Raw genomic sequence first — 27586 nt, forward strand, 5'->3', positions numbered from 1 at the left:
ACGAGCCTCACTGATGGAGATGGGAAATACCCACAGAGCATAAAAGAGGTTCACTGTGCTCAAGAATTGTTTAATAATCCATCTGAGAATGGGATTTTTGAGACAGCTCATTAGTGAGATTTTAACTTTGTTTAGTTTGACAAATATATCATACAACTACTACAAACCAGGCATTTTTGCAGATTCCAAAATTCCAAGATGATTCTTATCTTCAGGAAGGAAATCATTAAGAGAAAATATAATCAATGATACCCAAAAGGAATCCCTTTCTATAATAGACATGAATATTCTGATGACCATAAGGATGCATCACCGTCCATTCCTATTAAATTGGCCTTCTAGACTACAAATCAGTTCCTACTGAGTGATATCTATTCAGCATCTATTGAGTTTCTGATCTTGCAAATAACTCAAACACCATCCAAAATGCAACAACCCCAGGAGGCCCAGTGTGAAAGTGTCCACCAGCCCTAACCATTTCTTTGCCACAGATTTCACATTTCATGAAAATCTCAGTTGCAATTTGTTTTGGAAAGCTCAGTACTCACCTGTCGGTAGTAAAAATGTAGCCCACCAGATCCTTACAGCTTGACAGCAGGATGCAAAAGGTTACGGCAAACAGTTCTAGAAGGAAAAGGGTGAAAGAAGGAGGTGAAAACGTCTTCTGGAAACCAGGGGGCCTGGGTTTTCCCATGCAGAACCTGCACTGCAGGTCGCTGAGGCAATGAGCATAAATAACCACCTGTGATCACTAAGGCGACGGCAGAAGATTTCTTTGCTTGCTCGATGTTTCCAGCCCCCAGTGCATTCCCAACGCGGACACTGGTAGCCACACTGAAGCCTGTAGGTATCTATAATGAAAAGGAAACCTACAACCACCTTGCAAAGGGGAGGCCATGTGGAAGATGAGTTGTTCTACTCTCTGCTGTCAGTTCTAAGCCTAACCACAAACTCTCCCCAGAGAAGAGGGATCTGGGGATTCATGCTTCACATCTCACTGGTAAAGCTCTTTCCCAGAAACCTCTGAAAAGGCAAGTTTGCAATATCTTCTTGGCTTGTATATAAGCTAGGAACCCGAGGTTAGGGTACTCACTACAGACTGGGCTTTTTCTACAGAGTTTCCAACTTCCGCTATGGGACAGCTTTAAGAGGATGCCAGGCAACCACGTCCTTCCTATGGGGATGGAGGGGTGGACTGTCATGGGCCTAAGCTAGTTTCTGTTCTGAAAGACCATCAAGGGGACACATTTAGAAGATAGAAAGAACCCCAAAATACTGAAAACTATTCTTTTTCAAAAATGCTGGAGAAGAACATCATAAGAAAACAGAAAGAGGGGTACCAAATGGATAAGAGTGTTACCCTTTTTGTGTAGGGAGGGACAGGGAGAAGGGCAGGATTAGGAATGGTGTTAAAAAATACCTGAAGGATTGTATAGCACTGCGGTTAGGGATGGGGATTCTTTTTTTACTGGTTAAAATGGAAATTTTTATGACATATGTATATTATACTACAACAATTTTTTTGTGGAGAATTCTGTCCATCAAAAGATTTCACTGCTCATGTGTGAAAAGGCAAGTCACACACTGGAAGAAGACATTTACAATTCATATATCCAACAAAGACTCATACGTACAAACATTCTACTAATCAATAAGAGTAAGAATAAGGCAGACCGTCCGATAGAAAAATGGGCATAAAAACTTGGGCAGGCACTTCTGGAAGAATATCTGATATCCAAACAGTCAGTACACATATACAAAAGTACTCAATAGAAATGCAAATAATCATATAAATGTAAAAAATAATGTCCCAATGAAACACCCTAGGGTACCCAGTAGGACAGCTAGAAATGGGGTCAAGATGACCAATACAAAGTTTTGGCAGTGTGTGGACAACCAGAGCTCTCACGTGATGCTGGTGGCAGTGTGTTGGTACAGCCACTTTGGAACACTGGCATAGCCACCAGAGCTGCACACCTGCAACCTTACAATCCCACAATCCTATTCCCCGGTCTGCAAGGAATGGGGACTCTGAAGCTGGAATGCCTGGGTTCAAATCCTGGCTCAGCTGCTTATCAGCTGGGGTAATTATGTTAATGTCAATAATGGCGAAAACTGTAGGGAGGGGGTTGTTAAATGGGAGCTCACACATTCCGTAGAATTTCTCTGTGAACCTACAACGGTTCTAAAAATTAAGTCTATCAGGGCCTGCAAGTTAGTTCAGTGGTAGAGTTCTCGCCTGACATGCGGGACACCCGGGTTTGATTCCCGCCCATGCACTTCCCCCAAAACAAAACAAACAAATAAAAATTCAATGAATAGTGCTGCAATAACGGGCTACTCACATGGAAAAATAATAAAATGTGACCCCACCATACAGCATACAAAAAAAAATAAGAAGTCTATCAAAAAATGGTTGAAAGGGCAAATTTTATGCTATATATAAATGTATATCCTCAGTAAAAAGTTAAATGAGTAAAAATTTAACTGAGCGAGTTACTCAACCTCTCAGACCCCTCAGTTTTTCTATCTCTAAAAGGGAAGAGTAACAGATCCCACCCCATTGGGCTTATTATGGGGAGTTAATGAATCAACACCTGCTAACTACTTAGTGCCTTACATGCAGTGATCGCTCAGTGAGGTCAAGCCATTACTGTCATCTATACACGTATCACTTGGGAAATTAAATATTAAAAACAGAGAAAAAAGACTCATCACTGATTTACACACAAATTTTGCCTTAAGGACAGAGTCTAAGAAAATCTGACACCAGACTGCAGTATGTAAAAAAGGCAAGACTGTATCCCTGCCTAGACTCTCACTAGTACAAAAAAAAAAACCAAATAGTCCAACAAATTATGTGTTAGTTAAAAGGGAGAGAGGCCACGCTACACTGGAGAAACTGTTTCCACACTGGTGTTTAGTTCATTTATTCCATTACCACATTACGATCTTCTCCCTTCCCCATCTTTTTTTTAAAAATTTTTTATTAATTAAAAAAAAATACAAGAAACACAAACATTCCCAACACATACACTCAGCAATTCACAATATCATCACATAGTTGCATATTCATCATCACGATCATTTCCCAGAACATTAGCATCAATTCAGAAAAAGAAATAAAAAGACAACAGAAAAATATAACAAAGAAAAAAATTTTACATGCCATACCCCTTACTGATCCCTTTCATTGATCACTAGCATTTCAAACTAAATCTATTTTAACATTTGTTCACCCTATTATTTATTTTTATTCCATATGTTCCTCTCATCTGTTGACAAGGTAGATAAAAGGAGCATCAGACACATGGTTTTCACAATCACACAGTCACATTGTGAAAGCTATATCATTATACAGTCATCATCAAGAAACATGGCTACTGGAACACAGCTCTACATTTTCAGGCACTTCCCTCCAGCCTCTCCATTACATCTTGGATAACAAGGTGATATCTACTTAATGCATAAGAATAACCTCCAGGATAACCTCTCGACTCTGTTTGGAATCTCTCAGCCTTTGACACTTTGTCTCATTTCGCTCTTCCCCCTTTTGGTCGAGAAGGTTTTCTCAATCCCTTGATGCTGGGTCTCAGCTCATTCTAGAGTTTTTCTCAATCCCTTGATGCTGAATCTCAGCTCATTCTGGGATTTCTGTCCCACGCTGCCAGGAAGATCCACACCCCTGGTAGTCATGTCCCACGTAGACAGGGGGAGGGTGGTGAGTCTGCTTGCTGTGTTGGCTGGAGAGAGAGGCCACATCTGAGCAACAAAAGAGGTTCTCTTGGGGGTGACTCTTAGGCTTAATTTTAAGTAGGCTTGACCTATTCCCTGTGGGGTTAAGTTTCATGTGAACAAACCCCAAGACTGGGGGCTCAGCCTATAGCTTTGGTTGTCCACACTGCTTGTGAGAATATCAAGAATTCAACTTGGGGAAGTTGAGTTTTCCCCCATTCTCACCATTCCCTGAAGGGGACTTTGCAAATACTTTTCCACTCACTGATCAAATCGCTCTGGGATTCATCATGGCATCACCTGGACAAACCAACAAAATCTCATGTCCTATACAAAGTTCCATGTACTTAAGGTGTTCAATCAACTATCTACATAAGTTATATTAGGAGATGCACTAGTCAAAGTATAGATTTGTACCAAATAAACACTTGTTGCTTTAGTCTCACACATTAGTTGAAATTTTAAAATATTAAGTACCATCTATTTTCAGCACACTGCAGTAATGACATTCTTTTGTTCTTCCTCATGCAAAAACATTTTTTAAATTTGTACATTTAGTCACTATCATTATACACTCTAGGCATTCCTAGATTACACCATCTCAGTCTTTATCGTCTTTCTTTGTGATTTCATTTATGCCTCAGCCCTCCTCCCTCTATCATTCTCATATGCAGCTTCATTCAGTGTTTTAACATAATTGTATTACAGTTAGGTAATATTGTGTTGTCCATTTCTGAGTTTTTATATTCAGTCCTGTTGCACAATCTGTATCCCTTCAGCTCCAATTACCCAATATCTTACCCTATTTCTATCTCCTGATGGTCTCTGTTACCAAGGAAATATTCCAAGTTTATTCACTAATGTCAGTTCATATCAGTGAGACCATACAGTATTTGTCCTTTTGTTTCTGGCTAATCACACTCAGCATACTGTCCTTAAGGTCCATTCATGTTGTTACATACTTCATAACTTTATTCTGTCTTACAGCTGCATAATATTCCATCTTATGTAAATGTCACAGTTTGTTTAGCCAACTGTCTGTTGATGGACATTTTGGCTGTTTCCATCTCTTGGTAATTGTTAATAATGCTGCTATAAACATTGGTGTGTAAATGTCCATTTGTGTCCTTGGCCTCGTGTCCTTTGAGTAGAGACAGCATATAAATGGGTCCTGTTTTTTAAACCATTCTGCCAGACTATGTCTTTTGATTGGAGAGTTTAATCCATTAGCATTCAGTGTTATTACTGCATGGGTAGTACTTTCTTCTACTATTTTGCCTTCTGGATTTTATATGTCATATCTAATTTTCCTTCTTTTTACCTTTACTCATAGTCTTCCTTTCTACACTCTTCTCCACACCTCTCTCTTCTGTCTTCGTATCTGTCTCTAGTGTTCCCTTTAGTATTTCTTGCAGAGCTGGTCTCTTGGTCACAAATTCTCTCAGTGATTTTTTGTCTGAAAATGTTTTAATTTCTCCCTCATTTTTGAAGGAAAATTTTGCTGGATATAGAATTCTTGGTTGGCAGTTTTTCTCTTTTAATAATTTAAATATATTATCCCACTGTCTTCTCGCCTCCATGGTTTCGGCTGAGAGATCTGCGCATAGTCTTACTGGGCTTCCCTTGTATGTGATGGATTGCTTTTCTCTTGCTGCTTTCAAGATCCTCTCTTTCTCTTTGACCTCTGACATTCTGATTATTAAATGTCTTGGAGTATGTCTCTTTGGATCTATTCTCTTTGGGGTACGCTGCACTTCTTGGATCTGTAATTTTAAGTCTTTCATAAGAGTTGGGAAATTTTCAGTGATTATTTCCTCCATTAGTTTTTCTCCTCTTTTTCCATTCTCTTCTCCTTCTGGGACACCCACAACATGTATATTCATGCACTTCATATTGTCTTTCAATTCCCTGAATCCCTGAGTCCCTGCTCATATTTTTCCATTTTTTTCCCTATAGTTTCTGTTTCTTGTCGGATTTCGGATGTTCCGTCTTCCAGTTCAGAAATCCTATGTTCTGTCTCTTGAAATCTACCATTGTAGGTTTCCATTGTTTTTTTCATCTCTTCTACTGTGTCCTTCATTCCCATAAGTTCTGTGATTTGTTTTTTCAGACTTTCAGTTTCTTCTTTTTGTTCTTTCCTTGCCTTCTTTATATCCTCCCTTAATTCATTGATTTGGTTTTTGATGAGGTTTTCCATGTCTGTTCGTACATTCTGAATTAATTGTTTCAGCTCCTGTATGTCATTTGAATTGTTGGTTTGTTCCTTTGACTGGGCCATATCTTCAATTTTCCTAGTGTGATTTGTTATTTTTTGCTGGCATCTAGGCATTTAATTACCTTAATTAGTTTATTCTGGAGATTGCTTTCACTTCTTTTATCTAGGGTTTTCTTGCTGGATGAATTTGTTGTCTATCTGTTCTTTGACATTCCGTTCAGCTTTATCTGGACTTTTAGCTTAAGTTTTGTTTAACAGAGGAGAATTTTTCAGTTCTTGTTTTCTTGTTTCTTGCCCTGCTTGTGTGGTGCCTTCCCCCCCACACACACTTAGGAGGGTCTACTTAGATATTATAGACCCCAGCCAGATTTCCCAGACCAAACTGGCCTCCTATCAGGAGGAAAGAGTCACTTGCGTTGGTTTTCCCTGAGGGTGAGACCCAGCAGGTTGAAAGACTTTCCTGTGAAGTCTCTGGACTCTGTTTTTCGTATCCTGCCCAGTATGTGGCTTTGTCTGCCTGCAGGTCCCACCAGCGTAAGATGATGCGGTACCTTTAACTTTGGCAGACTCTCCCTGCTGGGGGCGTGGTGGAGACAGAGGAGAGGTTGTAGGCTGGTTTTAATGGCTTCAAATTACCAAGCCCTGGTGTCTGAATTCCTTGGTAGAGGGATTCCACCTGGGTGGGGCTTCACCTCTCCCCTGGGGAAGGCACAGGCTCCAGACAAGCCCCCAAAAGAGCTCACTTCTGCCTATGCCTGGGGAGGTTGCAGCCTGAAAAGGCCTGCTGCTGTATCCAGAGGCAGCCGAGCCTTTGTAGATACACAGCCACAAAAACCTGTTTCCTTCTTTTTTTTTTCCCCCTTTTTCTGTCAGTCCTGCCCCCTTGGTGCCGGGGCAAAAATGAGCAACCTCCGCTTTGATCAGGTTCACCTAAGCTGGGGGCCTATTTTTAGTAGTCAGAATTTATTAATTAATTCCATAATTGGCGTTTGATTGTGCCCAGTCCCTGCTGCTGGTAAAGTCCTTTCCTTTCCCCTCTGGGAAGCGGCCTGTGGGGGAGGGGTGCTGGCCGCCGCAGCTTTGGGAACTCAGGGTTCTTGGGGGGGCTCGCAGCTGGTCCAGCTGGTCCAGACTGGGGTACGCTGTGTGTCCAGTCACTGACATGGCTCTGGGAGCTGTTCTGTACTGTTTCTGGTTATTTAGTAGTTGTTCTGGAGGACGAACTAAAATGTGCACCTTGTTAAGCCGCCATCTTGACCCGGAAGTCCCTTCCCCATCTTTAATTTTACGTGTCTAAAGCGGCATATGCTAGCGAAGACCTACAGTCACGAGAGGCGTTGCTTGGACTTGGTTTTGCTGAAAATATCAACTGGAAATTCAGAGGCGTTTTCCTGTCACTTAGCAGGTCACTGCAACGCCAATGAGTGGCCTGGTGGCCGGCATGCCAAAGCTGATGCTGCCCAGTGGCCGCAGCTGGGAGAGTCTGGCTCAGTTCATGCCACCTTCTCAAAGGCAGCAGGTGTTTTGAGAACACACACGGCTTTGATAGTTATTCAAATGGTATTTAAGATACTGCTTAATATTTAGAATTCAAGTAACTCTGCTTTCTGTATTTATAGATTTTTTTCCTTCCTTGCTTGAATTTTTAATTGGTTTATGAAACATGGTGTACCAACAGTCTTCACAATGATTACTTAGACATTTTTCTTAATTTGCGTATGGATAAGCTAACTAAGATATCCATTTTAGGTGGTTAAGATTTCCATATGTTAATTGCTAAAACATTTGTATTTTATTAGTTAAAATAGAATATATAACAATGACTTATTAGTGACATAGGTCATTACTGTAGCAATGCAGATATTTGTAAGAACCTTTCTACTTGATATTTTGAGAACATTCACAGTTTTGACAGCTAAATAAATGGTATCTAAGTTAGCGTTTGACACTTAGAATTTAAGAGCTTTGCTATCTGAATATGTAGATTTTTTCCCTGTTGCCTCAATTGTAAACTGGTTTATGTCACTTACTGTGCAAACACAGGCTTTACAATGATTATATGGATACTTTATCTAAATATGCCTATGGTTAAGCTAAAAAAATAATAAAAATAAAATAAAATAAAAGGCATCAGGGCCATGGCGAGACCCACTTTTAGCTATATACGCCCAGCCCCGCTGTGCCTCCCACCAGCACCTCACGGCAGTTATGTGTAACAAACTGGAAGACAGGCTCAACTTTTTTGGCATATGTGGAAATAACATTTCAAACCTGAACTGTGTTCAGATGGAAAACCGGCAGGGAGCAGGTTATTTGAGGTTTCTGGCCGGGTTAGAACCCCACCTCCCCACCCCCTGCCTGCCATTTCAGCTCCCAGGGAGGACCATAAAAAAGGATCCACCCAGGCTCAGAAATGAAAGTTCACTTTCGTAAATCATTCCTTAATGGTATGATATTATGCAGCCACGAAGAAGAATGAAGTTCTGAAACGTGCTACCAGGATGGGCCTTAAAACCATCACGCTAAGAGAAATGACCTGAACATGGAAGGACAATCACAAAATGATTCCACTTGTATGAGACATCTAGAATAAGCGGACACAGAGAGACAGAAAGCAACGCAGAGGTTGCCAGGGGCTGGAAGGAGGGGACTTGGGGAGCACTTCCTACGGGGTGCAGTTTCTGTCTGGGGCAGTGACAAAGTTTTGGTAATGGTGGTGATGGTAACCCAAAGATGTGAGTGTGATTAACAGCACCAAACCATGTATTTCAAAGTGGCTAAGATGGGAAGCTTGAGGTTGTATATATGCTGTCACAATAAAAAAATTAAAAATAAATTTAAAAAGCATAGAGACACACAACACAAAGAGAGAACACTAACATAAGCCACAGACTTTAGATAATAACATAATCCTAATAATAATGCTCAGCAATTCGAATAAATGTACAGCACGAATGAGAAATGTTAATAATGGGGAAAACTGCGGGGAGAGGAGTGTTAAACGGGAGCTCATACTTTCTGTAGAATTTTTCTGTGAACCTACAACGGCTCTAAAACTTAAGAGTATCAGGGCATACAAGGGTAGTTTGATGGTAGAATTTTTGTCTGCCCTGCGGGAGATCCAGGTTCGAGTCCCGGCCCATGCACTTCCCCCAAAACAAAACAAACAAATAAAAATTCAACGAATGGTGCTGCAATAAAGGGCTACTCACATGGAAAAATAATGAAATGTGACCCCACTATACAGCATGCAAAAAAAAAAAATCTATCAAAAATGGTTATAAGGGCAAATTTTATGCTCTATATAAATATATATCCCCAGTAAAAATTTAAATGAGTATCTATATATATGTATTACTTAAGGCTGTGAAGGCCTCTGCTGGCCCTGGGGACGATTCCGGAACACGTCTGCAGCACCCGCTCCCCAGCACTTACCATGTACACGATGGTGGCCAGTTCGTAGACGACAGACTGGGCTCCAAGCTCCACCATGCCGAGGACACCTGGCGGAGACGGGCGGCTGGGACAGAGTCCCCGCAGGGGCCCCCACCCAGCCCTGGGGGCCAGCCGTGCACTAACCGCTCAGGAAGCTGCCGGTCTCGTAGGCCCACCACTCCACACACAGCATCAGCATGCTGGGGACGGCCAGGGAGAAGAAGGGACCCCAGTCCTGCAGGCACTCCAGGGACCAGCCTGGGGACAGAGCACAGAGGTCCACTCCCGCCCGCCCGGGTGTCCAGCCACACCCGCCTCCACCCAGGGGTCCCGGGGGGAGACACGAGGCGGGCTTCAGGTCCAGTGGGGTGACGAAAGCGCCCTGGGGAGGGATGGCGGGGGGAGGGGGACGCACAGCGGGGATGCGGTTAGCGACACTGGACTGTGCTCTCGGAGGTAGAGGTGGCTGCATCTACGTTTTACTGCAGTACACTTCTTTTTAAGAAAACTCACAGGACTGCACGATGCAAAAAGGGGACCCTGATGTAAACTTACGGACTACGGTTAATAATGTAATTAATAATTAATGCCAATGGTAACGAAGGCAGCACATTTGAAAAATGGTAATATTAGGGAAAAGTGGTGGAGTGGGGGTGGTATATGGGAAAAATCTACCTTCTGCATGATTTTTCTGTAATTGTGTAACTGCTCTAATACTAATAAATTTGAAAAAACATAAAACCTTTATGACACGCATGTGGCTGCAGGAAAAAAATGCTCAAAATCCCTTAAAACGAAATGACCTATTAATAAATAAAACTTTTATTAATTTTGACTTTTAAAACTACACGTTATTCTCACCTGCCATGCAGGAGACCCGGGTTTGATTCCCGGACCACACACCTCCCCTCCTCAAAACAAAACAAAACAAAAAACCCTCCTTTGTACGTATCACTGATTATTGCGCTATGCTTTGAAATTTACTGCTTTTTTGTATATATGCTAGTTTTCACAAAAAAGAAAAAATGTACTTGATTAAAGAAAAAAACTACACATTCCTCCCTTGCCTGCGTCTCCCCAATGACACAAGGCGACAAGATTTTGGGGCGAGGACAAACTGAGTTTCCTTCATAGCCTAGGGAGCCGGGATGCCCGCACACAAGGACGAACAAGAGAGTGAAAAGACAGCGCAACAATTCCCAGCTGGCCCTCCAGCAGCCGTCCAGAAAAAGAGAAAACAAAAAAAATCACCAACTTGCACATAAAAAATAAACTCCCAAGCATTGCTGTCGCGGGCAGCGGCAACTCTTTAAAACCACGGGCAGGGAGCACTAAAAAGCTGCTTCCTGCAAGCGCAGTCCCGGGGAAACCTGAGAAGCAGAGAGCTAGGCGCTCTCACTGCCCTGGTAACTTGTGACAATAAAACCATTTTGCTAGAAAAAAAAAAAACCCATAATAAAGCCTGCGAAGGCCGTCACTTGGGAAAGCACTGGTGGAAGGTGGGGGCACCTCCCCAGGTGGCCTGGTGCAGTCTTCTCCCCAGGATGTACAGGAACAGCAGCAGGGCCAGGGCGAACTGGGAGATGGTGTTGGCCAGCGCGGAGCCCCTGCAAGGATGGCGCGGTCAGGGAGAGGGACACAGGCTCGGCCGCTGCCCACCCATGGGCTCTATGCCCAGAGCACCCCCTGCGGAGAGCCCCCCCCCCCGAGATTCCTTCCCTTCTCAGGGTGTGTGGCCACACTGGGCCGCCCCCTCTCGACACTGACCACGTGAGCCACGTGCCACCTGATGGAGGGGGTGACGCGTCCAGCATGCACCTGGGAGCGGTCGGAGGGGGACACGGGACGTGGCGATTAAGTGACCACAGGGAAAAAACGTCACGGCCAATGCAGCCAACAAGAAAGGAGTGGCGTGGACTCACATCACCCCGAGGTCCAGCCGGTGCAGAAACAGGTAGTTGGTGATGACGTTGACCAGGTTGGCGGCAGCTCCGGTGGCGACCTGGGGCAGGACGATTCCCTGCGACAAGGGAACAGCGGGCCTGTCACCATGCCGCAGGGGGTCCCTGGCCTGCAGACCCGCCCGCTCGGCAGGGTGGCCACAGGGGCTCGGTCCTGGCTGCTCCCACCTCCCACGCTCTGTGCTGGGATGACGCCGTCAGGCCCCAGAAGAGGCCACACGCTTTGACCCCGTCCCCGTGGGCCCGGACCCACGGGGGTAGGACCTTCCGGTTAGGTCGTCTCAACCCAGACACAATCCACACCTTTCAAGGGGGGTCTCCACGCTCTACTGGAGTCCTTAGACCCAGAAGCTTGTAAACCAGTAAAGTCCACTGTAAAAGCCAGCCCACTGCTGCTTTTCATCAGCTCCAGCAAACCCAAGTGGCCACCGCCACGTGTCAGCTTGGTTGGAGGATGGAGCCCAGTTGGGTCAAGCCCTGACCTGGAGGCTGCCCGGAAGGGGCTGTGGAGGGACTGGCATCCGCAGTCAGAGGGCGCTAGGCATCGGATCTCGTTCCCCCTGATGCGGGGCTCCACCCTAGAGAAGTCTTTCAGAGCAAAACCTGAGTTTAACAGTGTGCTGGCTTGAAAGGATGCATGTCCCCTAGAAAAGCCATGTTTTAATCTAAATCCCATTTCGTAAAGGCAGAATAATCCCTATTCAATGCTGAATGTTTGAAACTGTAATCAGATACTCTCCCTGGAGATTTAATCAAGAATGGTTGTTAAGCTGGACTAGTTGACGACATGTCTCTACCCATTTGGGTGGGTCTTGATTAGTTTCTGGAGTCCTATAAAAGAGGAAACATTTTGGAGAATGAGAGATTCGGAGAGAGCAGAGAATGCTGCAGCACCGCGAAGCAGAGTCCAACAGCCAGCAACCTTTGGAGATGAAGAAGGAAAACACCTCCCAGGGAGCTTCACGAAATAGGAAGACAGGAGAAGAAGCTAGCAGATGACACCATGTTCACCACATGCCCTTCCACTTGAGAGAGAAACCCTGAACTTCACTGGCCTTCTTGAACCAAGGTATCTTTCCCTGGATGCTGTAGGGGGACATTCCTATAGACTTGTTTTCATTGGGACATTTTCTCAACCTTAGAACTGTAAACTAGCAACTCATTAAATTCCCCTTTTTAAAAGACATTCTGTTTCTGGTATGTTGCATCCTAGCAGCTAGCAAACTAGAACAATCAGAGAAGATAGTCTGCCTCAAGACTGCAGCTCTGCTGAGTCCCCAGCCTGGCCTGCAAATCTCAGACGTGCCAGCCCTCCCAGCGGCGTGAGCCAAACCCTTAGTATATATGTATTGGTATATATCCCTTCAATGCATATACATCTACACACAAATTCCTGTACATATATGTGTGCATATGCCTATAAACATATACACATATTCCTGTATATTTATATGCACACATACACACACATACATCTACATATACCCTATTGATTCTGTTTCTTTGGAGAACCCTGGCTGACACACACACACAGATACTCATGCATTCCTTCACCATTGACCTTCACCATCTACTGTCCGGACAGCGTCCATCACTCTCATCTCTTCCCCGGACAATTAACTTGTTTCCTATAAACTAAATTCCCAGCAGAGCACTCAGGCCATACACGGGCTGACCCTGGACCCGCTGACCCGCGCCCAATTCTCTCCTCCACCTTGGTGGGTGTGCACGACTGAATCACACAGTCCATTGTACACAAGCTCTTCATCTGCATTCACGTGGATGTGAACCCCTGCAAACAGGGTATCTTGAAGATGTTATCTTTAGCTAAGGGGTGCTCCAATGGAATGAGGTTGGGTCTTCATTTGATTTACCATATAGAAGAAAGAAGCTGGAAGCTACAGTCAGAGAAAGCCAGGGGAAGAGCCGGAAGTCAGAGGGATCTGGGAAGGAAAGGAGAGGATGTCTCCACGTACAAAGCAGAGCTACGAGCCAAGGAGCCCCAAGGATCACTGGCCAACCTGAGCATGGAGGAAGCCAGCCAGCCAACCTCCGAAACTGCAAGTCAATAAATTCCTGTTGTTAAGCCAACCTGTTGCATGGTATTTGTCTTAGCAGCTCTGGCAAACTGAGAAAGTGGGCTACCTTGGATATGGTTATCCAGGGTACACCTTCTGCTGTCCCTCCATCAGGAGCCCTTCCTCTCCTTCTCTGCCTCGGGACCCCTCCAAGGCCCCCTTAACCCAGTCCAAACTCCCTTGACCCCTCTCAGCTCATGGCTCCTACTTCTAGATCTTCCCCTGTGTTGCTGGGAGGCTGAGAGTCAGGGAGAAGGAGCAGTTGGGAGCTAAGGTTTCTGGTTTGCTTTCAGTGAAAGAACTCAGCCCAGAGTCCTGATATACTGATTTCCTTCTCTTTACCCTATAGATTCTTTAAGTTGTAATTCTAATACCAAAAAAGATCTGAAATATTTTTGTTTTACTAGTAATCTCTGAATTTTAAGAATGTCCTCTCTTCTTCCTCTTCTCCCTCCTCCTTCCCTGTAAAGCCTGCCTGTGTGGCCACAATCCCGTGCTGAGGCCTCTGCTCCCTGGACTGATCCAGAATGAAGTCTGCAGTCCCACTGATAATGCCATCATAAATCCACACCCCCAAGCCAGCACAATCGCCCAGGGCCTCTGGCTAATTTGTAAGAAGAGTTCTGACCAACATTAGGTGCAATTTGAGCTCTACTGTCCCCACTGAGACGGGGGGTGGGGGTGGGGGGCTTTTCCCCAGAACCAAGCAAAAAGATGCACTCCCTGGAGCCTGGCAGGCAGCATGGACCCTCCTTGCCCCGGGAGGTGCAGACAGGCACCCCACTTCCAGGGAGCCGGGCTCAAAGGCAGAGCCAAAGAACACTGCAGCTTTCAGCCCGCCCAGCCAAGGACAATATTTCCAAGTGGGAATTGGATAAGATTCTTCCAGAGCCAAAAATAATGCGTTCCCTTCTTGATATCACTCAACAAACCTCTCAACACCAAAGTCTTGAGTGCACAACATGAAAGAGACCTTTCCCTGGCTCCCAGAAGGCAGAGACCCTTGGCCTCTCTTATCACCCCTGATCCCAAGAGGCACACATTCCCAGAAGTCTCCTGAAGAAGAATGGACAGGCATCATTACCTGGTTGAGCAAATATTTAACTTGCAATGTATAAAAAAAGGTTGCCTGCAAGAGAACCAGAGAGAGGAACATTAGTGTCTCGTCTCAGCCTTGCCACCCAGCAGGGACACCAGGCCAAGCGGCAGCGATGGCTAATCTATGACCAGGACCGAACTGCCCAGAGACCCCATCAAAGCCACAGAGGCACCCACCCAGGGACGAGGGGTAACCGTCAGGTGTTTCGCACATCTCTCTGATGGATGGACATGATCTGAGCACCCTCAGAAAAGCCCCGGGTGCTGGCAAAAGGAAGGACATTTTCTCAGGGTGCACGATGAGGACATGCCCGGGCATGCTCTGGTAGGCACCTCTAGTGTAGGCCAGGTGCCCCTCATTAGTGGGATAATGAGAGAATATAAAATCTAACGGGTTTCAAAATCAGTTCAGCTCGATGCCAAGTATGAGGGCAGGAGGCTAAACTGTCCAACGGATGGAAACTTGGCTTTGATTGTCCTTCGTCAGCATGATACCGTGTGAGACACTAACCCCACTTAAGGTTCTGTGTGATCACACTCAGGAGACAAAAAAGTCTGGAGGTTCAGAGGGATGACCTCAGGGTTTTGAAATGGGTGAGACCCCACCCTTAAGCAAAACAGACAAGTTGGAGCCTTCTCCATGGACAACCCCAGAGGTCCCTCAGCTCCAGGGGCCCAGGACAACCGCCTCCTGCAGTCACCTTGACCCATGTGTTGATTCTTCCTGGGCAGGTGTAGGTGTCCTTGATGGGCTGAGTGAAAACCACACTTCCTTTAAGGAGCCAACCCTACCCGTGAGAATCAGCTAAGACTGAGCCAATGTGTCAAGCTCAGAAATCAGGGCGATACCTAGCAATTCAACCAGTGGACCCCTCGAAGGAACTCCCCTAACCCTTGAAAACTTACAGGAAGGGCTGGAATGAAGATCATCACGTAGGTTTGGGTTAGCCTATATGATGAGAGGAAAAGAAAAGGTGACGGAAGTTTCCAATTCAAAGAAAAGGCAGCCAAAATAAAATCACTGAGTCCGCATTTCGTACTCTGGGCTCTTTCTAAGCGAGTGGGCTTGCACTGCTGGAGCAACCATAAATGCTCACGCAGAGCCCATCATCTTACCACCCAAGTGCCCTCTTTTTGTCCTGCCACCCTTTGGGTCAAGGACAGGGTTTTCAGCCTGGTCATTCTTAGCGGTGAGCGCTGGCCTGGCTTGGCGTGTCTCACAGCACCCCGGTTCCCACCAGCACCTCTGCACACACAGCAGCCGTGACCACCAGAAATGGCTCCAGACGTTGCCAAATGGGCCCTGGGTGCAGAGCCCCTGGCCTGGAACAAGGACTTTTTCAAGGTCTAAAGGCCTTATCAATTAAACCCATAGACCTCAAGCTTGTCCGCACGTTAGGACCAACTGGAGAGCTTTGCAGGTAGCCCAGGCCCAGGCCTTACCTCTGATCAATTCATCAGTTTGGGCAGGTGGGGACGAGGCCTGGATGGCTTTTGAAAGCATCTCAGATGACTGTAAGCTCTGCCTAGAGTCTCGAATCATTAAACCACAAACAAGCGCCACCAACGACCATGTGCACAGAGGACGTCTGCAAATCTCCCTTCTCCCAGAACTCTCTACCGTACGAGTCAACCCCAGGGGAGGGTGTTTCTAGACCTGAGGTGCTGGGTGAGGGAAGCAAGGAGCCCGGGAGAAGCCCGCTGAGAGCCCCACCTCCTCTTGGGGCCAGCCTTGTTCCTGGCACTGGGAGTTCGCACAGGCTGAGCTTGGAGAAGACTACCTACCTGAGGGCACGTCCGCCTTACCTGGACACGGCCGGGTCCTGCCCGCAGAGCCGCAGAAGGAGCTCGGCGTTGAGGAACAGCGCCCAGCAGGGGAAGCAGCAGAGCAGCAGGCTGAGCGTGCCCCGCTGCAGGATCACCCCCACGTGCTTCAGGTTCCGGCTCCCGTATGTCTGGGGTGCACACAGCCGAGACAAGCCCATCAGCGTGCAAGGCCCCCACCCACCCCCATACCCCACAGAGCCTCCTAGGTGCCTCCAGAGAGTCTTCCAGGCTCCTCAGGGGGGAGGCACCTGTGGGGGTGCCAGACTTGGCGGCTGTTAGAATATCTCGGGGGGGCATTTCCAAATGACCGATGCCTGGGTCCCACTCCAGATTCGCTGCATTTAACTGGTCCAGGGACCCACCTACCCATCATTTTTTAAAGGTCCCCATGTCTCTCCTGTACCACTGGAAATTTATTTTATTATGATTTTAAATAAGTTAAGTGCAATATACAAAGGTTAAATTATATGGAATAGAATCCCATTTTTATTTTCTGATCCAGGAGAACTTCAATTTCTTATAATTTAAGGTTATTATTACAAATGTTTGTAGGGATAAGCGGGAAGAGTACAGAGGAATGGTAGTTAATTATATCCTGGCATCTTCTCTGTGGGCATCATGTTAGGGATTTTATATATATGTTTTCCTATGTATTTAATTCTTCTCTATATGTATAGATAGTTCAATTTATATATTTTCTGTTTTAAGATGTAAACTCTACTGCTTATTATAAATATTATTATATATAAATAAATATATATTATATATATAATATATATATTGTAAATATTATTCATCAGCTTAATATTATGAAGAAAGCAATGATTTAGGGCAAAACCCAGGTGGAACAGCAACCATGTGAGAATGAGGTCGAATGACACCCCCCCAAATTCCTGTCTATCTTGAACCTCAAAATGTGGCCTTATTTGGAACCAGGGTTTTTGCAGAGGTAGCTGGATAAAATGCCATCCTACTGGATTAGGGTGGGCCTTGAATCCAAGAAAGGTTACGTGGAGACACAGCCATGTACAGAGGAGAAGGCCGCGTGAAGACAGAAGCAGAGATGGAGTGATGTGCCTACAAGCCAAGGACAGCTGGCAGCCCCGGAAGCAGAAGGAGAGGCATGGAACGGAGTCTCCCACTGAGCCTCCCAAGGGGACCAACCCTGCCAGCCCCTTGATTCCAGATATCTAGGCTCCAGAGCTGTGAGAAAATTCTGTTGTTTTAAGTAAAAAAATAAAAAATAAAAAAGCTCCCCATGTCACTCTAATGTGCATTCAGGGTTGCCATTACCTGGATACTTGTTAGAAATACAAACCCTAGTGAAGAAGAAACTCTGGGGGTAGGGCCAGCTCCTCCTGGTAGGCTTTCGAAAGCTAATTGTGCACACCTCATTGTTCCTCCCTGTTCAGGGACATCTCTGCAGTGGCATGAAATCGGCCATGGAGGGAGTACTTACACCACTGCAATTGGCAAACACTACAAGCCAGAACATTTCCCTCCCCCACGGGCCAATACCTGGTTGGGAAACATTTTTCAGCCTGCCCCTGAGTGGGGACCAGCAATCTGTGTTTTAGTAAACCCTCCAGTTGATTCCAATGCACACTAAGGTTTGGGGACCCCTGGACTACACCAAACTCCATCATTCCCAAACTGTGGCAAGCCACAAAGAGGCTTGCACAGAACGCCCTCTATTTGACCAAAATATAGTTGAAAGCGCAGTCATGGAGATAAACAGTAGTTTGCAAGCCTGAGAGAAATCCAGCCACATCTCAAAGCAAGTGGGCAAGGACAAGCGGGATCGATGGTTGACAAAATGCTGCAGGGTGCTGGCTGTTTTGGATCTCCTCCGTCTGCGCACACGTCTCCCGCTCCTCGCTGGTAGGGAGAGAAGACATCTCACCCTGACAGCTTCCATTTACCTGGGAGATGAGGGTGTCACAAGCAGAAGATAAACCGAATCCCACCGAAATGCCGGTGACATTGATAACCTGAAAACGAACCCAAGGAGAGGAGGGTCACACGGTTAAAGGCGGAAAGGATGGCGGGGCCTCTGTCTGTGAGGATCAGAGCCTGCAGAGCTCCTCCTTCAACACTAAAAAATCAGTTGAATCAAGTCTGCAGACTGCCCGGAGTCCCCGCACACATCAGCTGGGCCCGCTTAAGGGAAGCCTGAGCTGAGGGAGGATCAGGTATCCCGGAAAAGAAAACCATGTTATTAACCTTAATCCCATCTCTGTGGGTATGAGCTCATTGTAAATGGAACTTCTCAAGTGTGGCTTTTCAGGCCAGGTGTGGCCCCACCAAATCAGTTTGGGTCTGAATCTTATTACTGGAGGCCTTGGAGAGAGAAAGCAAGGGGAGGAGCAGGGGCTAGAGGTCAACAGGACCCGGAAGAGAAAGGAGAGACCACCACCACGTGATGGGAAAGCCAGGGACCCCCAGGGCTGCCAGCTCTCCGGGATGCTACCCACGCCGGGAGAAGGCAGGTCCAGCCTCCGAATCTGTGAGAAATAGGTACCCGTTGGCGAGGCCAACCATGAGGTGCCATTTGCCACAGCGGCCGGGAACTAAGGTGCTCCCCCATTTCTTAAGGGGAGTTCGGTGTGGTCCAGAGGCAGTTCTGCATAAGGCCACCTGCTCGAGACCTGGCAGGGCCAGTGACAATGTCATGCGGGACACTGCCATGCAGAAGCACAATCTCTGCAGTCAAGCCAGCAGCACAGGTCTTCCAGATGTCCTTACCAGGGTCAGCAACGAAACCCTGGGGCCCCTGGAGCTCTGGGGAGCCCAGGGTAGAGCCCCCCAAACCAGGGAGTGGCCCCACAAGAAGCCTGAGGCTCTCCCTGGCAGAGGTTGCTACCTCATCCCTTGGGGGCCGGGGCTTGCGCTGGGAATGCAGAGAAGATCTGGGGTTCCTCCCAGTTTGGGGGTGCATAGCAGGATCTGGGGTTTCATCCTCCAGGTCCAGTTCCGGACAGGGATTCCCAGTAAGACAGACAAGCCCTGGGCTGGGCTGGGGGAGTTCGTTTCCCCTGCGGGTACCCCCTTTACTAGTCCCTTCTTCCACCCAGATGTGCGGCCAAGAGCAGGAGCCTCAAGCCCATGGGTTACAATCGGGTGATGGGGTGGGCAGAGGGGGGACCTGCCCCCTAAACACAACCACATCCTTGCCCCCGGAACCTGGGAGCACGCTAGGCTCTGCAGCCAAGAGGCTGAGAGGCTGCAGTGGCTTCACGGTGGCTGCACGGCTGAGCTCAGATGGGAAGCTGCCCTGGACTGCCTGGCCGGCCGGGGTCACCACAGGTCCTCAAGTGGACGAGAAGGGGTCAGAGGGACGTGATGGGGGACTCGAGCGGCCACTGCTGGCCTTGCAGGCGGAAGAAGGGGCACAAGCCACAGAGTGCAGCAGCCTCGAGACCCCTCCAGGGCCTCGGGACTGGACCCGGCCCTGTGACATCCCAACTTTAGCCCAGTGAGACCCACTCTGGACTTGTGATCTCCACGGCAGCGCAATAATCACTCCGTGTGAGTTAAGCCACAGCGAGTGCTGCCTTGTTACAGCAGCTGCAGGAAACTCATGCAGGCGGCTACCACAGATCTCAAGAGCGTGACACTCACGGCGATGGCCAGCGTGACGGCGTCCAGCTCCAGCTTTCCCAGGTGGCCACAGAACACGGAGCTCACGAAACTGATCAGGAAGACCATCAGCTGGGCCAGGAACTGCAGAGACACAGAGCGAACAGAGTAAAGCCGGGCGGCGACGGCCACCGTGGGGGTGCCTGGGTGCGGGGCATGAGCTCCCCCTTTCCGAAACGATACTAGCCACAACTAAAGACACTTGGCTTTTAGCGAACCTCTGCCGCCTGCCACGGGTGAGCGGGCACTTTCCAGTGGGCAAGCTGAAACATTAAAAGGGCCATTTGCAACCGCTGTCAGAGTCACATTTTTGAGAATGTTCTAGCCAAATTTTTTAATTTCTCACCTCGGAAACTCATACTATGGGAAACAGCATTGCTACCGTGGCAGAAGGTAAGTTCTTAAGTTTCATTGACACCCCTAATGGCTGTGGAGTCCATTCAAATGGACCTTTGGAGATGTGGTGGCTGAGCTGTGACCTGACTGAGGAATTCGGATTCTGTGAGAGGACAGCAGACGCCAGAAGTCAGCTGACACAGGGACCAGGGGAGAGGGGGAGGGGGACGGGGAGAGGGAGAGAAGGGGAGGGGGAAAAGGGGAGAGGAGGAGAGGGGGGGAGGGGAGGGAGGAGGGGGAGGGGAAAGGGAGAGGGAATGGGAGGGGAGGGGGAGAGGGGAGGGGAGAGGGAATGGGAGGGGAAGGGAGAGGGGGAGGGGAGGGCACCATGGGGCAGGAGGCAGAGGGCGAGCCGAGAAGCCCCAGGGTGATGGAAAGGCAGCCGCAGAAGGCGGTGGGTCCCGGGAGAAGGGAGGAGGAGGGGGAAGAGGAGATGGAAGGAGGAAGAAACAGGAGGAAGAAGGAGGAGGAAGAAACAGGAGGAGGAAGAGGAGGGGGGAGGAGGGGGAGGAGGAGGAGGAGGAGGAGGAGGAAGAAGGAGGAGGAAGAAACAGGAGGAGGAAGAGGAGGAGGAGGAGGAGGAGGAAGAAGGAGGAGGAAGAAACAGGAGGAGGAAGAGGAGGAGGAGGAGGAGGAGGAAGAAGGAGGAGGAAGAAACAGGAGGAGGAAGAGGAGGGGGGAGGAGGAGGAGGAGGAGGAGGAGGAGGAGGAGGAAATGAACATCCCTGGCTGGATGTCCAGAGACGGGTTCAGGTGGTCTAGGGCTGAGGAATCCGCATTGCTACCGCCCGCGCCCCGCCCTCACCAGTCAAGGTGCAGTGGCGCAGACCCTCGGGTCCCTCCCAGTGCAGGCTCGTGCCTGGGGCGGGAGAGCCGGTTCTGGACGGAACGCGTCCCCCAGGCGCTGTGCTGACCGGCCTCGGCCCCAGTGGTGACTGAGACACTGTCAAAGCGGTACTGAAGCCACCTGGCCCACCGTGCCTCGGGCCCTTCACTTGGCACCCGCAGCGGACTGAAGCGTCTCGCGGCCCAGCTTGGAGGCCGGGACGTGGGGCCACACCGCCCCAGCTCGGGGACCGGGGCCTACTCCTCTCCCTGGGGGGCCTGAGCCCACTCTCAGAGCCACAGCCAGCCCTGGGGGACGAGGGAATACCAGGTCCCCCTCTTCTGAACCCCGGGGAACGCAGGTCTTTGGAACATCACGAAGGCACCGAGCCCTGGGGACAAGGTGCAGTGGGTGAGACCGCCCACCATGCCTCCCCCCGTCAGCCCAGAGAACAGCAGGGACGGCACCCAGCACGCGGTGACACGACCAATCACATGTGGGATGAGCTGGGGGAGGCTCCTGGGGAGACGAGGGTGACGGGTGCAGGCCAGCGGTGACCAGGCAGGTGACGGGAGCCTGTCCCAGGAGAACAAGCATAGCAGGAAGTCTGGGGCATGGCGGGGGCTGAAAGGAGGATGGGGACAGGAGCGCTGGCCACAGCGGACCAAGACAAGGTCACAACCACGGGGTCCTTCAAGCCCAGTTAAGGACTTGGACTTTCTGCCGAGAAGCTCAGATCAGCATTTGGAAAGGCCCTCGGGGGCCCTGGTAGGGCAGGAGGGACAGCATGAGCTGTAGAGCGGACAGCCCAGCTTGGATGGACCATGGCAGTGGACACGGGAAGAAGGGACTCCAGCTCAGAGAAATGGAGGGTGCTGAGGCCAAAGACCTTGGAGAGGATGGGCGGGGAGAGGAAACGGGGAGGGGAGAGGGAATGTCCCGGCCACCCCAGGATTCCTCTGCCCGACGGTCCCCCATCACTGCACACTTCCTCAGTCCTCATGCCCCCACGACCCTCGAAATGCCCCTCACCAGGCGAGCACAATCATCTCCATTTAAGCATTTATCCCCTTTGGTTTATCTCCAGCTAATCCTACCCATGTGAGTCAGTGCCCACCAAGCACACCTAAGGGATAAAACTCCCGCCATCAGCCCGTATGTGTGGGAGCCCCCACGGCTGCAGGCCTGGACCCCCAGGGGCTCCTCCCGCAGCTGGGGCCTTTCCAGATCTTTCCACCTTGCAGCCGGGCAGGCGCTCTGGCTCTTTCACAGGCGCTCCTCTCCCACGCGGATGGAAGCACGCTCCCTCAGTTTGCGCCCAGGCTACGCCACCTCTTGTATTCCCAGCAGCCCCTGGCACACACCATGTCTGCAGGGAGCAGGCACCCCATGAGAGTTTGGGGTTATTTTTCAGAACTCCAATAATGCAACCATCAGAGACTGAATCGCAAGCCCCACGAGACACGCTCCAGTCCTTCGCCCAGTCCTGCGAGTGTGAACAGTGTCTTCAAAGACCCTGTTAAACGAGGTCAAATAGAATCGGGGGGGCCTTTAACCCATCATGACGGGAGTCTTCACAACGAGGAGAAATTTGGAATCACAAGGAGAAGCCAGAGGAGAAAACAGGAGACAGACGGCCACACGGTGGAGAGAGTTCGTTTGCCGCAACAACAACTCTACAGACCGGAGACAGCATGGTCTGCTGGTACCTCGACTTTGGAATTCTAGCTCCCCAAACTATGAGCCAAAAAAATCCCAACTGTATAAGCCCACAGCTTATGGCATGAGCGATAGTCCTGGCAAACTAAAGCACAGTCTGGCGATGAGATGCTAATGATTAAGAGTAAACATGGTTACAATGTCCCAGGCGAGGTATTTTGACAACCCCCTTCCCTCCCTCACAAATGCGTATTATCCAAAAGCTTTCTACAGGAGAAAATGGAAAATATATCAATCACGTCTGTTTGGGTTTGTCAATGCTGCCAGAAATGCACTGTACCAGAAATGGGTTGGCTTTTATAAAGGGAATTAAGTCACGAGTTTACAGTTCTAAACACCAAAAAAATGTTCAAACTAAGGCATCCAGAGAAAGATACCTTGACTCAAGGAAGGGCCAATGATGTTCAGGGTTCTTCTGTCAGCTGGGAAGACATAAGGTAACGTCTGCCAGCTTTCAGCCCCAGCTTCTCTTTTCAAAATAGCTTCCTTCTACATCTCCAAAGGTCTCTGCATGGGCTCTGAAGGTCTTTACAAAATGGTTCCTCCTAAAGGGCTCCAGTGAGCACCCCCACCTGGCATGTGTAGAGACACATCTCCACGGAAACCACGTAATCAAAAGATTCCACCCACTGTCGGGTGTGTTACATCTCCACGGGAATAACTTAATAAAAAAATACAACCCAACAATATTGAATGAGGATTAAAGAATGTGGCTTTCCTGGAGTACACAACCGTTTCAAACCGGCACAGCATCTTTTCATATTTACTTCATTTAACTCACGGTCTTCCCTTCACGGGGTACATTATTCTCTTTTTACAGACGTCATGTAAAGCTCATGGGATGGTAGGTGGTGATTTTTTAGACCTTATACCCTAAGCACAAACAATGAAATAAAAAATAGATAAGTGGGACCTCCTAAAAACTGAATAGTTTTGGGCTTCAAAGGTCTTTGTCAAGAAGGTGAAAAGCAGTCTCCCTCAATGGGACAAAATATTCGGAAACCACATATCCAATAAGGGTTTAATACCCAGAATAGAGAAAGAAATCTTACAACTCAACAATAAAAAGACAAACCACCCAATTTAAAAATGGGCAAAGGACCTGAATAGACACTTTTCCAAACAGGAAATGCAAATGGCTGAAAAGCACACGAAATGATGCCCAACATCATGAGCTATTAGGGAAATGCAAATCAAAACCACAGGAGATATCACTTCACACCTGCTAGAATGGCCAGTATAAAACAACTGCCACAACAGAAAGCTGCAAGGGGTGGAGGGGATGGGGAGAAACGGAAGCACCCATTCACCACTGCGGGAACGTAGAATGGCACAGCTGCTGGGCAGGGCAGTTTGGGAGGTTCCTCGGAAAGCTGAGTAGGGGGCTGCCATATGGCCGGGCAGTCCCGCTGGGATTGGGAGCAGAGACGTGAGGCCTGTGCACCGCAGCGAAGCCCATGGTGGATGATGAAGCTGTTACTAAGACAGACACAACGAAACCCTTCCATGAACGAGGACAAATGCCCGTCACTATTACAAGGTGTTAATAACAGGGTGGTAAGAGGGGGGATAAATACACCTAATGCAAACCACGGACTATAGGTGTCAGTAATACTGTAAAATCCTTTCATCAGTTGTAACAAAGCTCCTATACCAATGCAAAGCCTCAGTAATTAGGGGGCTATAGGGCATATGGGGTTTTGTTTTGTTTTGTTTTGTTTTTTGAGCAATGAGAACGTTTTCAAATTGGCTGTAATGATGAGGACACGACGCTGTGCCTACACCGACAGCCCTCAGCTTACCCTTTGATGGACTGCAGTGTGCGAGAACAAAACTGTAAAGAAACCAACAACCCTCCATGGGAGAGAACTATAATAAGTCCTAACACTTCAGCCTGAATCATTTCTGGAATTCTCAAGGGCAAGGGTTCATGTGAGAGGCCTGGAAGGCAGAGAGGGAGAATCACTGAGCGGAGAGAGGAGAGCCGGGCTGGGGTCCCACGTTTTTACAGCAGAGCCTGGGGGAGGGAAGCACCAGACACAAAGCAGCGGAAAAGAACAGGACAATTTCCTCACCCACCCACCCCACACGCCCCTCAGAAAATACCAACCATCAGCAGAAAGCAGTAGGGACAGACAGACGAGAGGGGCTCCAGACACTCCCTGTGGGAGGCTAGAAACCAGGCGCCAGGACTGTGCAATCTCATCTGTGTGCAGCAGTCCCACAGGCTCAGACGCAAAGTACCAGAGGGCAGGTTCCCAAATGCTCTCTCAGCGCGCAGAGGTCAGATTTTTTTTTTTCCTTTCGTTCGCTTCGGTTTTCTAATTTTCCTACAGTGAATACACATTACATTACATCTAGAGTAAACACAATCACATACAAGTGACCCCAGTAAGCAGGTACCCCACATACCCGGGGATCCGGGGGCCGCCCGCCACATCAAGGGGGCCAGGGTCTGGGGTGGCCGGGGTGACAAAGCCGACCCCAGGAGGTGTGGGGTCTCAGAAAGCTGCCCCGTTATTTTTTTTATATTAAAGCAGTAAGAGTCGACAAAGCCCTTTCTCACAACACAATCTGGGTGTGTGTGTGTGTGTGTGTGTGTGTGTGTGTGTGTGTGTGCAAAGCACGATGATCACCTTTACGTATGGCTGGATAAACGAGGCCAGAAGAGGCGGATTGTCTTCTCCAGTCCACGGAGCTGTTTCTAACATTGCCACCCCCGGCCCCGGCCCTCACCCCCCACCCCAGCCCCCGGCCCCCACCCCCGGCCCCGGCCCCCACCCCCGCCCAAGTCCAGAGCCGGGAAGCACACCCCAGGCCTTGTGATTCCAGACAGAAGGTTCTTTCCAGCTTGGGCAGGAGCATCACCAGCTCCCGGGCACAGGGTGGGTTTGCACTTGGTGGTTTTGTTCCTGGCATTTCATTGCCACCGATCCATACCACAGTGAGTCCCCACATGACCCACTGACACCAGGGGCCCCATGCCAGGAGGTCCCAGCTGCCAGCACTCAGTCCCCCCTCACACACCTGGTCCTTCTGCCCTGCAAAGTCCCTCTGCCACCCCCTGAGGCTTGGAAACCACCCAAACTGGCAGGAAAACGGGGTTGGGTATATTTTTATGGTTCTTGTGGTTTTTGAAACCCACATTACTTCTGAAAGCAGGGAGGCAGAAAGTGCCCTAACCTAATGGTGGGGGCATGGGGGGGGGGAGCCTCAACCTTAAAAGAGAACCACATTAAAAACTCTTTTTTTAAAAAAAATGAAAATACAGTTATTGGGCAGAGGACAGGTGAAACCAGTGCTTCTGGTTTCCTCCCGAGCCTCTAAATAATTCTGAAGGAATCGTTTTGGAGATCTGAATCAAAACTAGACAATTCGCCTCCCTTCCTCCTCCTCTTCTCGACAATTTAGACAGCTGAGCGCCCCAACACGACAGCCAGTTTTCAGGTCAACCAACGTCCAGGACGTTTTTAAGTTTCCCGCTCTGCACCCACATGCGCGAACCTTCGCCCTGGGGTGCAACTGCAGCCTGAGCCCAGAGAAGACCCCCGGGGCTGGGCGGCTTTCAGGGGGTAGGTCCCTGCTCCCCAGAGGTTGCAAAGGCAGGGGACGGGAACCGCCGGGGCTTGGCTGTGCCGCTCCCGCCCGCGCCCTGGCGCATTGTGCCAGCTGTGCCAGCTGTGCCAGGCGCGCGCCCCGGGCAGGGTGCGTGCAGAAGCGGCCGGCGGCCCGGGGCGCACGCGGAGGCGCGCCCGGCTCGCTCTGCGCTCCTGTTCCCCCACCACCCTCCCCCTCGCCGGGTCACACGGGGTGAACCCGGTCACCGGCCTCCGACAGGGGCCACTGAACTCACCGCCGGGCCGGCCAGGCGCCCGAGCGCGCGCAGCTCCTCTCGGAAGTGGGACAGCGGCGGGCAGCGCGGCCCGGGGCGCTCGGGGCTGAGCCCCGGACCTCCGTCCCCGGACTCCGGCTCCTCCATGTGCCGGGCTTGGAGCGGCGGGGAACGCGCAGGCGGGTGCCGAGAGGGCGCTGGGCCGGGCCCGGCCGCAGTCCCCGCCCCGGGCCGCCCGCTCCGCGCCGGGAGACGCTCGGCAGTCCGCGGCACCCGCCTGAGCGCGCCGCCCGCCCGCTGCGCCCTTGGCCGCGCCCCTTGCGCCTCCCGGGAGAGTCCACGAACCCCCGGGCTTGGAAGGCGAATTTGGGAAAAGCGCGCGAGGCGGCGATGAAACAAAGGGCAAGCGCTTCGGGGCCCCGGCTGCAGCCCTGGAGCCTGGGCCTGAGGTTGCCGTCCCTGGGTGCACGCCAGCATCCCCGGCGCCTCCACGATTTGGGGGTACTGGATCCGCAGATTGCGCTCGGCGAACGCTTTGATCCTGTGCTCCGATTTACCTACTCCTCTCCTCTCACCAATTAATTGTTCCCTTAAGGAATTTAGAATCCACCAAAACAGAGTAACGAGCCCCCATTTTCCAAGTAGGGCAGTTGGTGTTGGCTGGTCTTTTGGGTTGTTTTAGCCATCAGCCCGATGAGGGCGTGGGGGGGGGGGGGGGGACAAAAGGCTGTCAGCATCATGCAAACGGAGTTCATGAGACACCTCCCGCTTTCTAGCTGCTTGAGCAAGTTGCTCGCTTCATAGAGCCTCAGTTTCCCCATTTGT

The 27586-nt window shown here is 49.5% G+C and overlaps 1 protein-coding gene across 3 annotated transcripts in view; it reads right to left on the reverse strand.

The window, feature by feature from the left end:
• SLC47A1 (solute carrier family 47 member 1) overlaps positions 1 to 26908 on the reverse strand; it is a 42881-nt gene extending 15973 nt beyond the window's left edge. Inside the window, exons 1-12 of one of the 3 annotated variants that reach the window (XM_077163440.1) lie at positions 26783 to 26908; positions 19971 to 20072; positions 18272 to 18340; positions 16329 to 16477; positions 15429 to 15471; positions 14509 to 14553; positions 11308 to 11405; positions 10895 to 10992; positions 9530 to 9643; positions 9386 to 9453; positions 743 to 851; positions 549 to 624 (exon numbers count right to left, since the gene is read on the reverse strand). In XM_077163440.1, coding sequence (XP_077019555.1) covers positions 549 to 624; positions 743 to 851; positions 9386 to 9453; positions 9530 to 9643; positions 10895 to 10992; positions 11308 to 11405; positions 14509 to 14553; positions 15429 to 15471; positions 16329 to 16477; positions 18272 to 18340; positions 19971 to 20072; positions 26783 to 26908 — 1097 coding nt within the window. Of the gene's footprint in view, positions 1 to 548; positions 625 to 742; positions 852 to 9385; positions 9454 to 9529; positions 9644 to 10894; positions 10993 to 11307; positions 11406 to 14508; positions 14554 to 15428; positions 15472 to 16328; positions 16478 to 18271; positions 18341 to 19970; positions 20073 to 23306; positions 23463 to 26782 lie in introns of those variants that run through there. The other 2 variants (XM_077163441.1, XM_077163442.1) reach the window with 2 other exon arrangements.
• Positions 26909 to 27586: the final 678 nt, after the last annotated feature.

Source organism: Tamandua tetradactyla, chromosome 6 (assembly GCF_023851605.1).
Source record: "Tamandua tetradactyla isolate mTamTet1 chromosome 6, mTamTet1.pri, whole genome shotgun sequence".
Lineage (NCBI taxonomy): Eukaryota > Metazoa > Chordata > Mammalia > Pilosa > Myrmecophagidae > Tamandua > Tamandua tetradactyla.